Below are 14,362 nucleotides of genomic sequence, written 5' to 3' on the forward strand. Positions count from 1 at the left end.
GATTGAATTAGGGTAACAGAAGTTAGTGGTTGTAACTGTTTTAAAGTACATGTGTATTATTTGCTAATGCAGAGCTTCCATGACTTGCTGATAGGCAAATAAGCCCATGAGAATTTCTCGAGATACAACTCCAAAACACTGCAATCTCCTGTATACGCTTTCTGCATGATGAGTTTCTACATGCTTTGGCTAGTACCACAGAGAACAACGTATATTCTTTGGGCCTATTGCCAGGAGTTTTGAAGAGGGCTGTCTCCTTATCTTCCTTCTTCCCAACTTCAGCTTGTAGGCTGATGTTAGTTGTCATGTAACAAGTGACAAACTTCTACCTTTACATTTATTTTGGAGTTACTGTGCAAGAAGTGGCTTATTTGGTAAAGTTTTTTTGATGCTAATTAACATAATATTAACAGCAATTTTTTTATTATTAAGATTTCTTCAGATGTCTTTGTTTTATCTTTTTTGTTGAAACATGGTTCTTTCTGATATAACATGGCTTTTCTGAAGACATCTTAAAGCTGGAAGATGTTTTTCCTCTGAGCAAAGACTTTTTTTATGTAACTGGCAGTGATTGAGACTGTTACTTTTCTTAATACATAAAAGTTGGTGGCCTTGAAATTCTGCTTGGCTTTGAGCAAGTGGCATTACTACTTTTGTTTCTTGCTTTTATTGCCTAAAATAGGAACAGTTGCACTTAGTTTTGTGAAGGGCTTTATAGCATTCTTTAACCCCTGTCTGCTTTCAGTTATGTTTTAATTCCCTAAACCTACAGAATGCCAGACTAGTCTTCAAAAGGGCACTTTTTTAGAATGTATATATTTTGATTGCTCTAAGCAAAACAGCTACTTACATTGCATTGCTTCTGATGCAAGAATTTTCAAGGCTGGAATGCAGATAACATGAAAAGAGGCAAAACTGTATTAGTAAATAGAGTGAAACAGTTAAGCATCATTAGGCTTTCTTGGATACATTTTCCAGTATATCACAAGTATACAATTTCAGACATGTCTATTGTACTTTTCAAATTTTTAATCTATATTTCTTTTTTTTTATAGTTGTGCGACAAAGAAGGGAGGCGGATGCTGCTTTGTTTTCAGAACTCTACAGAAAACTCAGTTCACAGGTAGTGTAATAAATGCATAAAGAGTAAAGAAACTGAAAGCACACATATGTATCCTTCTGATATTATAGCGTTTTTCTGGAGAGTACTTGGGTCATTAACAATATTTTTACTGAGAGGAGGGTTGAATATTGGTACAGATTGCCTGGGAAATTTGTGGAGTCTCCATCCTTGGAGACAGTCAAAACCTGACTGGACACAGTCATGGGTAACCTGCTCTAGACGACCCTGCTTTGAGCAGAGGGATTACTCTAAATGATCTTCAGAGATGTCTTCCAACCTCAACTATTTTGTAATTTTTGTGAAAAAGTTTACAAGTTGTGGTTTGGTTTTTTTTTTTTACTATGAGGTGCTTGCTATTAATTAGAAATTAATTTGGATTTAATTGTAAATCAGAGTAGAATAAAGGATACGTTTGTAGTTTGAGTCCAGTTACACGAAGGGGCACTGCACATGAAGGAAGGAACTGTGGAAAAATAGAAGTGTTCATTTTATATGTTAAACTGATGAATCTTCTCATTGTCACTTATTTTACAGCAATGCCTTGCAAATATACTGATTTTTATTTGGTTTCAAAGAGTCCTTATGCTTCTGAATTTTTAAGTGCTCCAAGTCTTTAATGTTGAAGGTTAAGGGTTTGCTGACTTTGATGGTTCTGCTAACATCAGTGTTAATCAAAGAATACTGCATGTTGATATTCTGACAAAAGATGTTGGTGTATAGAAAGCCCGTGATGCAGGAACATGGATCAGGTGAAAGGGGGGAAAGATGTGAGGATAGAAATTTAGCTGAGGTAGGTAAAAAATGACTGCTGCTAATCTGTTCTGGATTCTCCATAAAATTGAGTATTTTAGCAAGGCAGAATATGGTGGACAGTAATAAAATAAGATTCCCAGTTGTCATTTGCACATATCTGATTTTTGACACCAAAAATTAGTTAAAGGTGACATTTTCTGTATAACAGAAAATTTGTCTGTATTTTGCTCTTTGTGTTTAGGATAAATATTTTAATCTGTTCTGCTTTTTATTCATTATGTGTAGATCATTGCTGAGATTTATAGGATAATAGTAAGATTTTAAGATTACAAAAAAGTGATTCTGTGGAGAGTATGACTAGTTAGAACCCAGTTCTGTCCCTCCCCTCATCCATACTTAACTTACCCATTAGTTTGTTAGTGCTTGGAGCTAAAGTTACTGTGCAACTCTTCCTGTTTTCCTTATCCTGTGGGTTTGCATATTATTTGCATTGGTTTGTACAGTGAAGGAAGTGTCACTGTTTTGCAGGCATCTGTTCCGATAACCTCAGCCATTGGTTTGAAACTCTTCTTGCATGCTTTACACTATGTGATCTTGCTCTTTTAATATAGTTTCTCTGTAATGTGTCTCTGTAGCTTACATACTGTGTTGCCATATCATTGCATTTGGCAAGCAATACAGCTGCAGAGCATGATGGCTGTAAACTCTGAAACAAAATGCCTTGTCTGTGTTCATATCAGTTTGGTTGTTCTTCCAAATGGTAGTACAAGCTTACGTCAGCTATCTCCTCATATTTTGCTGCCTGCTCAAATGTTTGAGGATCTTTTAACCTTCTCTTTTTTTTTCTGTTTTTTTTTTTTGGTGCTAGCATCTTGTGTACATGAAATGGTATCATCTGAACACTGCCTTCATTAAAATTCACTCTACCAATTATTATTCAGTCTGCTGTGAGGTTTATTACTAATGGTGGACAATAATTTCTTTTCCTCATGAGCTTAGGGGAGGGCACACAATCAGTGTGTGTTTTCTGAATCAATGAGGCTTTTTCTTCCTCCAGCAATTCTCTTGAAAGCGACAAGGAAAAAGAGGAAAAAAGCTTGTGTGAATCTGTTTTAAATTCATTTCATCCATTACTCTAAAGAGAAAAGGAGGTCAACGCTTGTTTTAGTGGCAGTTTGCCAGTTGAGCAAACCATGCTTGAGACACTTAGACTTACTCTATCCTGGCCAGTAGAAGAAGCAGTGGTGTTGCTGTGCCTTCTTCACCAGTTGTTAATGAGTTGCTGGATTAGTTATTTGCAATAGATGCAATACCTCTATTTTAGATCAAAGTGGAAGGTAATAGACTTCTGCTCTACATAATAATATAGAATGTCTCCTTCTACTCTTATATAACAATGTAGAGCTTTGGTAGTTTTGGTTAGTGGACTCTGTCCTGAAGAAAGAAATGTTCTGTGGCCAAAATTCTTCTACCATGTAACATATACACACAAAATACATAATTTGCAGAGAAATAGAAAAAGATGAGAATGTGTTTAAAAAAGAGAATTTCAAACTGACCTTGAAAGTGCTTTTTGCAAGACTAATAGCACTGAATTAGATTGCTTCATAAGGTATGGAATCTTTGTTAAATCTTGGTATGACTGAAGTTTCCTTTATATTCAACATTGCTTAGTATTCCAGACCATAGCCTGATCAGTATTGTGAGGGAACTTGCAAGAATTTCTTTGACTTACTCCACTACTTAATGTCCATTGTAAGGGTATGTGTCCCTGATCAATTGAGGTGCAATTGTTAGCATCACAGAACTACAGAGTAACATCTAGAAACATATGCGTATCTAAAATAAAACATTTTAATATTTGCCATAACTCTTCTCTTCAAAGTGTTCTTGTAGCTTGGGCTTTTGCATTGTTCTGTCTTCTGCTGGTAAGCCTTCTGCTGAGATCTAAAGCTGCTAAGAGTGTTATTCTAACAGTCTGTATGTCTCTGTCTTTTTGTCTCTTTGCTGGAGACTATACTGCATATTCCTCAAGTTTCATGTTAACAGTGTCTATATCTTAAGCTGTGAAAATGTTGGTAGCACTCTTAAATGGCATATAAAGTAATAGAAACTGAAACCCTCAAACTTTTGAAGCATCCCTATAAAGGAGAGTGAAGGCATAAGTGGAGAAAAGAGTACTTTGCTTAAAATCGTACCAAGAGTTTTCCTTCACTTTTAGGTTAGAATAGCATCTCCATCTGAGATGTTTTAAATGGTGAGAGTGTGTGGGAATGTTGGTAAAAGTTCAGCTCTGTATAAACCTCTTCCTTAGTAGCTATGAATTTTAAATTGAGTGTCCTTGCTGATCTCAGAGCAGGTGAGAAGTTCATGATTTGATCACAGTGGAGAAAATTCATAAAATTAGCAGTACAGAGGCTGCACTGCTCATTCCCAGTTTACTCAAGAATGTGGATCTGAGTTGGTCTTATTTGTGTAGAAAGTTGATTTATATGTGTACATGTTACTAGGCTGGATATTTTTTTTAAAAAAAAAATCTATTATTATCAAGAGTTAAACTAATTTCTGTTTGTCTTCATCTTTTTTTAAAGGGCATTTTGAAAAACAAATGGTCAATACTCTACCTCCTGCTTAGCCTTAGTGAAGATCCACGTAAGCAGTCTAACAAGGTAGGTGAGGAGACCTTGTGTTACTTCTGAGAAACAGTAAATGTGTATCACCTAGTTCAGATGTCATCAAGAATCACTATCCAGACTTAGCCAACACCTCAGGTTGTATTTGTGGTGTTTGTGTGTGAGGCTGAAAGGAAGAACACACTTGACACAAGTATCTGCAATTTTTTTTGGTGTAATTTTTGTATCCTAAATAAATATAAAAATATGAGCTGTCCAGCATCTGTAGCTGAAGATGTGACTTTGTTAGATGGGTGGGGGTTTTTGTTTGCTTTCTGCTTGGTGGTGTAATGTCTGCTCATGTGCTAATGAGTTTGAAATGGAGTAGGGAAAGCAAAATTCCTCCTTTAGTTGCAGCTCTGCTAGCACCAAAGTGCTTTTTGCAGCTATTGCTAATGAAAATTTGCAGGCAAAAATAAGCTGTATTGCTAACAGTACTTCTGCTCACTGTAAGGGACTTGCTTTTTTGTCATTAATTGTAACAACAAATTTTTCCTTGCATAAACATGGTCTTCAGTTATTTTTTGTGTTCTTGAATAATACGCTCCTGTTAACTAAAGACATGACTTAAAGCAACTCAGAAATCTTTTCTTTCTATTCCTCCCTTTTCAAATCCTTTCCTTTTCAGGTATCAAGTTACGCCACGCTTTTTGCTCAAGCATTGCCACGGGATGCTCACTCAACTCCTTATTACTATGCCAGGCCTCAAAGCCTTCCACTGAATTACCAAGACCGCAGTGCTCAGTCTGCCCAGAGTTCTGGCAGCATGGGGAGCAGTGGGATCAGCAGCATCAGCCTGTATGCCCTGAATGGGCCAACGCCAACTCCACAATCACTCTTGCCAGGGTAAGTGAAACTGTTTTACCTTACAAATAGGTTTGGAGAAGACTAAACATGATCTGCTTTTTTCTTCTTTCCCCCATCATCCCCATTTGTATGCCACTGGAAATTTCACTGTAGGTGCGTAGAAACTGAGTACCTTAGCTGAACAGTTCTGAATATCAGGTGCTGTCGTATGACCATATGAAGCCATAAATGTCTGGCCAAGTGTATCCGTTCTTAAACTTAGCTATCTGCTGAACAGCTGGTATTTTACTGGATTCACTCCTTTGGATTCTAGTGCCAAGGTTTTTTTCCGGATTTCTCAGTTCTCTGAAACCCTTTAACATAGTCTTTATCTTTCTTCCATAAACACCTTGGATTTAGAGTCCTCACTCAAGTTCCTTTTACAAAGCATTCCTCAGCCAGTGTCAAATGAATAGACTTATGTCACCCATTTGAAAATGGAGGATGTTTTCTTACGTGGTCTGACTTTTCTTCTAAGCCTGTTCACAGCAGGTTGGCTGTTGTACCAGAGCAGTCTTGCATCTTGTGTGGACAGGGGTTTTTTGGGAAGAAAAAAAAAAAAAAATCTGTATGAGAGTTGATTAAAATTTACCTATTAGAAGAAAAGATCTGAAAACACCTACTGTTCAGAATGGTTTAATTGTATGTTCATACCAAGGTGAGTCTACATTTGGAACCAAAACATTCAAATACCAAATTAGTTCAAATTTGATGAGTAAAAGCTGGCCACTGTAAGCCATAAGATGATTACCTGAGTATTGACTATGTTACATAAGCTAACACAGAAAGTAACATGCTTAAAATCTGAACCCTTCTTGTGCCATTGAATATCATGTTGTATTACCTGTGCAGCTCTACAAAGCCTGACAGAGATGCAGCGCACAGAGTCTATGTTCTATGGAGGGAAAATGAACATAGGTTTGTAATCTGTGAGAGGGATTGGTTCAACAGTGACTCTTTACCTTGTGCCTGGAAATACATTGCTTCGCAGTGGTTGAGCATGGAAAAGTGAACAGAATGTGATGAAACTTGTAAAAGTGAGGACTGTACTTATTTGCATAGCTGTTTCAAACTTGAATGAAAAGATATGGAAATAAAGCCTTCATCCAAAAGTGATGGGGATGTCACTTTTCAAGAAACTGCAGTTACTATCAGAAAGATACACAAGAACATAATAAAAGGGAAAAAATCATCTTAAGGGATGCAGAAATGAGCAAAGCGCTATTATTTTGTCCTTATAGGAGCTTCATGGGTTATGATTTGACCAAATTCCTAATATAAGGCAAAATTATGGAAATTTTTAATTATTTTCTTTCTCGTAATTGAAAAAGAGAAAGAAGCCATCTTTTTGTCTCTTAATTTTCCTTCCTACCCCCAACAGTTGTGAAACAAACGCAAAATTGAAATAGATGCATTTTCAGAAAGTACCACAACCTTATTTAGAGTTAAAGTTGTTTGGGTTTTTTTTTAAATGCAGTGTATATTGAATTCATATTATGGAAATAATGACTAGTGCTGACACAACTGGATTTTATTGTTATTAATATGCTTTAAAATACAAATACTTGTTTGACTTTGTCAGTACTAGGTTTGTATGGTGGATCTTGGATACATAAACAGAGGACACCTTTAAACTAAGAATAGCAGGGGAGGACTGTGCCCCACAACTGAGTGAGCAAGTGGTAGACCAGGTTAGTAAGCAAAAGGTGCAGGGTGATGTGGTCAAGAGAGATCTTGAAACCAACAGAGCAGGGCAGCAGGGGGTCCACCCAAGTGTGTGCACACAGAGGAATGTGGAGATGACAGCCTTATGGGGGAAGTTCTCATACCTTTTCTGGAGCATCAGCACAGCTTTGCTGGAGTGCCTACACACTAACACATACAGCATGGGGAACAGACAGGAGGATTTAAGAGGTATGTGTGCAGTACTAGGACTGTGATCTCATTTGGATCACAAAAACATGGTGGGATAATTCGTACTAGTGGAATGTTGCAGCCAGTGGATACAGGCTCTTTGGAAAGGACAGGCTAGGATGGCAAGGAGGAAAAATTGCTGTTTACATGAGAGAACAGCAAGAATGTATGGAGTTTTGCCTAGGGACAGTTTTGCCTTAATACCAGCTAAGACTCTATGGGTTAAGATTAAAGGGCAGAGCAACATGGGTGATACTGTAGTAGGCATCTGCTGTAGACTGCTTCATCAGGAAGAAGTAGACGACATCTTTAGACAACTAGAAGAAGCTTTACATTTGCAGGCCCTGGTGTTCATTGGGAGCTCTAATCACTGCAATATCTGCTGGAGGGAGAGTGCTGCAGAGCACAAGCAATTCAGAAAGTTTCTGAAGTGCACTGATGATAACTCTTTGACACAGGTGATTGAGGAGCTGATGAGGAGAGGTGCTTTGCTGGGCCTGGCTTTTCTACAGACAAGAATTGGTTGGGGAGGCAAAGATTGGGGGCAGCCTCAGCTGCAGTGATCATGAGATGGTGCAGTTCAGGATTCTGAAAGGAGGAAGCAGGGCAAAAAGCAGGATCCCATCGGTGGATTTCAGGAGAGGAGATTTGGGCCTCTTCTGGGATCTGCTTGAAAGAATCTCATGAACGACTGCCCTGGAGAAAAGAGGGGTTCAGGAGAGAATAGAATAATTCAGTTTGAAGGGATGTACAGCAATCATCTGTCCAACTGCGTAACCTGAGAGCTGGTTGATATTCAAGGATCATGTCCTTTAAGCTTAAGAATGGTTCACCTTAACAGACAGAAATTCAAACAAAGGTGGGAGAAGGCCTTCATGGATGAACAGATTGCTCCTGACAGAACTCAGATGTAAAAAAGCATACAAAAGCTGGAAGCAGGGACAGGTGCAGAGGGACATCCAGGGTGCCTCAGGGGCAGAGACACTGAGTGTACAGGGAAAGCCCAAACTCACCTAGAGTTGAGTCCATCAAGAGACATGAAGGGCAACAAGAAAAAATTCTACAAGTACATAAGCAGTAAAGGAAGGCTAGAGAAAACATGGGCCTGCTGCACAAGGGACAGGGGCTGTGGTGGCAGAAGATGTGGAAAAGGCTGAGGTACTTGGTGCTTTCTTTGCCTTGGTCTGTGCTGGTAACACCAGCCCAGGACCCTGAGACTCTTGAGAAAATCTTCATTGCTCCCAGTTTACCCCTGGCAGAGGATGATCAAGGCCTATGGGACCTGATGGGGTGCATCCACAAGTGCTGAGGGAGCTGGCCAGTGTCATTGTGAGGCCATTCTTGGTAATATTTGAAATGTGGCAATTGGAGGGACGGGGGGGGGGGGGGGGGAAGGGGAAGGGAGGGGTTCCTGAGGACTGAAAGAAATCAAATATCACTCCTTTGTTCAAGGAGGAGGATCCAGGGAACTACAGGCTGGTTAGCCTCACCTCAACCCCTGGAAGGCAATGGAGCAACTAATCCTGGAAAGCATGTCCAGACATGTGAAGGACAAGAAGGGGGGACTAGAAGTCATCAGCACAGACTTAAGAAAGGGAAGACGTGCTTGACCAATCTCATAGCTTTCTGTGATGAGATGACTGACTTGGTGGACAAGGGAAGAGCAGCAAATGGTGTTTATGTCAACTTTAGTAACATTTTTTACACTGTCTACCTGTAACATCCTTATTGACAGACTTAATAAAATAGGGTCTAGATAAGGTGACAGTGAGGTGGACTGAAAACTGGCTGACGTACTAAATTCGAAAGGATTATGATCAGTGACACAAAGTCCAGTTGGAGCCCAATCACTAATGGTGTAGCCCAGGGGCTGGTTCCTTCATTCCACCTAATGACACAGGGTGCACCCTCAGCAACTTTGCAGATGATACAAAACTGGGAGGAGTGATTGATAAAGAACTGTCATAAGCTGTTGCTCAGAGGGACCTCAGTAGGCTCCAGAAATGGGCTGACAGGAGCCTTCTGAAGTTCAGTGAACCTGGGGAGCAATAACTCTGTGCATACTGGGGGATGACTGACTGCAGAGCAGCTTTCCAGAAAGGGCCCTGGCATTCCTGGTAGACACCAAGTTGAACATGCATGTGGAATGTGTGGTAAAGAAGACCAACAGCCTCCTGGGCTGCGTTAGAAAGAGCACCAGGAGGTTGAGGGAGGTAAACCTTCCTCTCTGCTCAGTACTGGTGAGGACATGTCTGAAACGCTGGGTCCAGTTATGGTACAAAAAAACCACAGACAGACTGGAGAGAGTCTGGAGAAGGAACTCAAACTGATTAAGGGGTTGGAGCATCTGAGAAATGAGGGGAGGCTGTGAGAGCTGGGACTGTTCAGCCTGGAGAAGAAAAGGCTTGAGGGATCTTAACCATGTGATTATACCTGACCAGGGGAGTAGAGAAGACTGAGCCAGACTTCTCTCAACAGTGCCCAGGGAAAGGACAAGAGGTAACTGGCAAAACCTCTAAGACTGGGAATCACTGTTAAACGTAAGGGGAAAAAATTTCTTTTGCAGTGAGGTGGGGTGTGTGTTTGAAGGCGGGGGGATGTTGTGAAACACGGAAACGGCTTGCCCAGAGAGGTTGTGTGGCCTCCATGCTTGAAAACATTCAAAACGTGACTGGACAATGCACCAGGTAACCTTCTCTAGTTCATGCTTTGAGCAGAACGGTTGGAGCAGATGATCTCCAGAGGTCCCTTCCAACCTCAACCATTATATAATGTAGAAACGTATGCCAATGAGATTATTTTGTGTATCTGCTAGCTTAAAACTATCAGCAGAACCTACCCTGTCCCTGACATACTCTTGGTCTGACCTGTTCAGACTGAAATTGCTATAAAATGGAACACTGCTTTCTGTTTAGTCCTGTAGTCTGTCAGCTGGTAGATCTGTGAGCTTCATTCCTCCTGAACTTCTCTTTATACGTGTTTTCCTTTGTTTCTAGAGTACATTCTTCTTGAAGGGTAACAGCCTGAATTCAGTGTTGTACTCTAGCTGAGGCGTTACAAATGCTAAGCACAACAGTTGCTCTGTCTGGGGGGCTGTGTTCTTGTTCACTAGCTACAATCATATAAGTACCATGTGTGACTATCGCACGAGTTATGTGGCAGTTGAGAGGAAAGGCATTCCTCAACTTTTTTTACATGGACATTTGTGTTGTAGTTTTATTCCATCTCTCCCTGCAACTATTTTCACAGCTTTGTGGAATTAGTTGGTGGGGGTTTTTTAATATGTGTATATTTCGGGGGGGGTTTTTAATATGTGTATATTTCAAAATGTTTACTTTCAGTTATGGGAGGGGAGAGGAATGGTCAGCAGCAAAAATCCCTTGCAAATATTTTCAACTTTATTTTTCACCATCATGATATAGAAATAATCAGCAAGTTAACTTCTAGTCTTAACATTTTTCATGTTTAAGACTCTTTTTTTTGAGACAAATTGACAAGTTTTAGAAGAAGTGAAATTGGAGCTGGTCTAGATGCTCCCTCCTGATCACACCTTCAGGGACTTGATACAAACTATCCTAAACAGTAAAGTAGCAGGAAAGTGAACTTTCTCCTCTTTCTCTATTTTCCTTTAGTTCTTTGGCATGTAACTACAGTTTCAAGTAAGTAATAACAAAGCTTAAATATTTGTTGTGTATTATGACTGTTTATTATTATGATAGTTGACTTCACGTTAATCCATTTCAGCATATCTACACAGTTCAGTGTGAACTAAGTCAATCTTCAATATGAAATTGTATTTGTACCTCCTTTTCTACAGGTTTTTTTGTTTGTTTTTTGAAAGTGTAGTCTTATAGGAAACAATAAATTGCTTGTATGATCTGCACCCTTTTTAAAGGTTCCTTTATTTTAAAAAAAGAAACCACAAACAAAAGATCCACAAAAAACACACTCAAGCTTGGGGCATTTTTCAAAATTTGCATACCCCAAACCAGGTGATGTGTATAGAATCAAAGTTTTTAAAGATGTTTCTTCCTTTTGCCCTTTTAGACAATCCTATCAAGCTCCAGGCGTTGGAGATTGCCTCCGTCAGCAGTTAGGGTCACGTCTCGCATGGACTCTAACTGCAAGCCAGCCTTCTTTACAAAGCACTACCTCAAAAGGCTTTTCAAATGCTGTCTCCCGTGGTGTGCCAAGGTCAAGGCGAGAAGGGGATACAAGTGGTGAGCAAAGATGTATTTGTTAAAGATAACTTTTTACAATTGTTATCTGTATCTTCCATTATTTTTTAATGATGTTGAAATAGTTTTATAGCATGCTGAATTTTTTGAGGAGTGTTTTGCTAGAATGGATTTGATAGAAGGATAGAAGCAAATATACAAGACTAGTGTATTTGGCCACAATCTCTTTGGCTGGTAATGTGTTCTGATCCTCTGAAAAGACTGACTTCATTGCAGTGTTTGTCAGGATTAACTGATTGTTATTTGTGAGTAATGATCACTCTTGATCAGAAGATGCTACTCCTTTTAGAAAGTCAGAAAGAGCTCAATGAATAGAACTTATTGGAATAGACTCATCCATTTGTGGTTCTCTCTTTTAAAACTATGTTTTCTTTTAATTAGCACACTGTTTACAGTGGTTGTAGTTAGAGCAATTGACATAAAATACTGTCAGTAAAAAAATAGATAAATATTACTAATTTATTTCCTTGATTAAATGGCTGTAGACTGGAAACTGATGCCTAGAGAATCTATTCTGAATTTACACAAGTGTAATTAGGGAGAAATTGTTTACAGATGATCTCTGTGGCAATTTTGTGAGCTTCAACCCACTTTACTTTTACTGTAAAAGTGGGAGACTTTTCTGAATAAGAGCTAACAACAGATGTTGTCATCCTACAGTGCTGTTACTCTCTGGCAAAAAAAGATAAGAGATGTGGGGTTTTATGTTTGGGGTTGTTTTTTAATACTTCTGTATAAAGAAGTGTGGATATAGTCTGTCTGCTAGCCCCTGCACCCTTAAGTGACAGTGCACAGAGCAACCACTAATAGACCAAACAGTGTATCTGAGGGTAGCATTTGTCATTTGTAACCTAATTAACAATGCTGTTGATGTGCATGAGGATGCATGTATATATCTCTTAAAAATATATAAAAATATATAATTTTTATATATGATAGATTTTATATATATGAATATAGGAAAAATATAAAAAATCTAGAACAGCTGTTATTTTTGTTGTACTAATTACCATAAAGAGCAGTACAAACTTGTTTCAGCCAGCCAGCAGCTGTGACTCTTAATTCTTGTGTGAGATGAGTGTAAGGACTGACAGTTGTCTTAAATGTAGGCACTTGTTGATGTAGAAATAGAAGTAGGACTGTGTTCAGAATATAAAAGGCTATTGTCAAGAAGATATATTTCTATGAATATGAATTTTTTTCTAGCTAATTAGAAGGGGGGTGGTGGGTTTTTTTCTTCCAAAGTTGGTTGATGTTAATTGTTCTTATTGCTACACCTACACAGACAGTATAATCAGGAGCATTGTATGGTTGATACTAATACCTGGTGCATTATTTACCAATTAAAGAAACATGCACTTGAACCTTTTACCATTTCACTAAGAGTTCCTAAAAGGGACCAGTTAGTCTTGTGCACATCTTAGTATTATGGGGGAGTCTGAGTTTTAAACTGTATCTTGAGATGATGATGGCTACTTTTGCCAAAATAAGAACAGAATTTATTTTCTGTTGTTTTTATTCTGGGAAAGTGGATTGTTTGGGAGGCAAACTGATGAGAGTATGAGTGCTGTCAAATTTGGGAGAAGCATGTTGTGACATCTCAGTTCCTGAATAGTTGTTGAAATTGTTTCATTGTTGATATCTTAAAATGAAGTTACAAAAGCTGTTTTGCTCAGGAAAGGTGGGGGTAGTTGCAGTGTCCTGCACAGCACCTTTTTCAATCTTCTGTTTCCTTTAAATCAATAAATATCCTAAATCTTAAACATAATCTAATCTCCAACTAGAGATACAACCCGGAAGCAAACTGGATGCTGCAGCAGCAAAAGCTTTACTAAGGTATATCTACCTTCAGAAACAGTATTTACACTTTTCTGTTTGCCAGCTCTATAGCTGTTATGCAGCTGGCAGTCTGGTTTCGATCGATCTTTTCACGGAGCAGTGGCATATATGATTAAAAGCTGGTATTAAACAAGCACCTCTTTCTTCTGGATTAACTCTGTTTTCCTAGCTGAATGTAGAAGAAATTATTCTGTAAGTCATGTTTAACAACTTCAGCTGTTTGTTCAAAGAAGGGTAAAGTAGTTATGATGCTTGCCTCAGAACTTGCACTGGTGATTGAATCGGAAAAGATAACAAGTTTAAGAACTGGCTGAAATGTTGGTTAAAATATAAGATGCCTTGTGTCATACAAGCCAACCTACTCTGAGACAATTCCAGGTATCAGTTAGAGGCAGGTAAAGGGAATTCTTGGCTTTCCTGTCAGGTTGTAAGAGGACTTAAAACATTTATTTACAGGTGTTAAAACACAGGCTTTCTGTCTTTTTTTTTTTTTTTGTCTAGGCTTCTAATAGCTTGGTGAAGTTGTAATAAAAACTAATTGTCTCAACAAATCTAAATACTAGTTGTTTTTTTCTTTCTAGGCTCTGTTGAAATAACCGAAGCAAACCTCGTAAGAGACGTTCTGTATGTCTTCCAGGGAATAGATGGCAAAAACATCAAAATGTGCAATTCTGAAAATTGCTATAAAGTGGAGGGAAAGGTACTGTATGGTGACTTGTCTTTCATATGTGAGCAGAGAGGTATATAGGGAAAAAATATGTTTAAAAAGTTAAAAATTATCACAAGTCTTTACTCCTTCCCCCAGCTTTTTTTTTTTAATAGTACAACAGAGTAGTTTCAACAGTGCTAGTTTGAAATTGATTGTGTAGGTTAGGTCCCAGAAAGAAACTGTAGCATTTCACAAGATGTGAATAGACTCCCAACTACTAAGCCAGTACAAAGACTCCTAAGTTATGGCTTAATTTGAGGATTTTTTC

General features: G+C 38.6%; 1 protein-coding gene across 3 annotated transcripts in view; it reads left to right on the forward strand.

Moving 5' to 3' along the window:
- The window catches only part of TUBGCP3 (tubulin gamma complex component 3), a 58,600-nt gene that overhangs the window by 13,117 nt on the left and 31,121 nt on the right, over positions 1 to 14,362 (forward strand). For 2 of the 3 annotated variants that reach the window (XM_074859251.1, XM_074859253.1), the window contains exons 3-8: positions 1,056 to 1,123; positions 4,468 to 4,545; positions 5,177 to 5,394; positions 10,941 to 10,967; positions 11,356 to 11,528; positions 13,967 to 14,085. In XM_074859251.1, coding sequence (XP_074715352.1) covers positions 1,056 to 1,123; positions 4,468 to 4,545; positions 5,177 to 5,394; positions 10,941 to 10,967; positions 11,356 to 11,528; positions 13,967 to 14,085 — 683 coding nt within the window. The remainder of the gene's footprint in view (positions 1 to 1,055; positions 1,124 to 4,467; positions 4,546 to 5,176; positions 5,395 to 10,940; positions 10,968 to 11,355; positions 11,529 to 13,966; positions 14,086 to 14,362) is intronic. The other variant, XM_074859252.1, reaches the window with a different exon arrangement.

Source organism: Strix uralensis, chromosome 2 (assembly GCF_047716275.1).
Source record: "Strix uralensis isolate ZFMK-TIS-50842 chromosome 2, bStrUra1, whole genome shotgun sequence".
Taxonomy (NCBI): Eukaryota; Metazoa; Chordata; class Aves; order Strigiformes; family Strigidae; genus Strix; species Strix uralensis.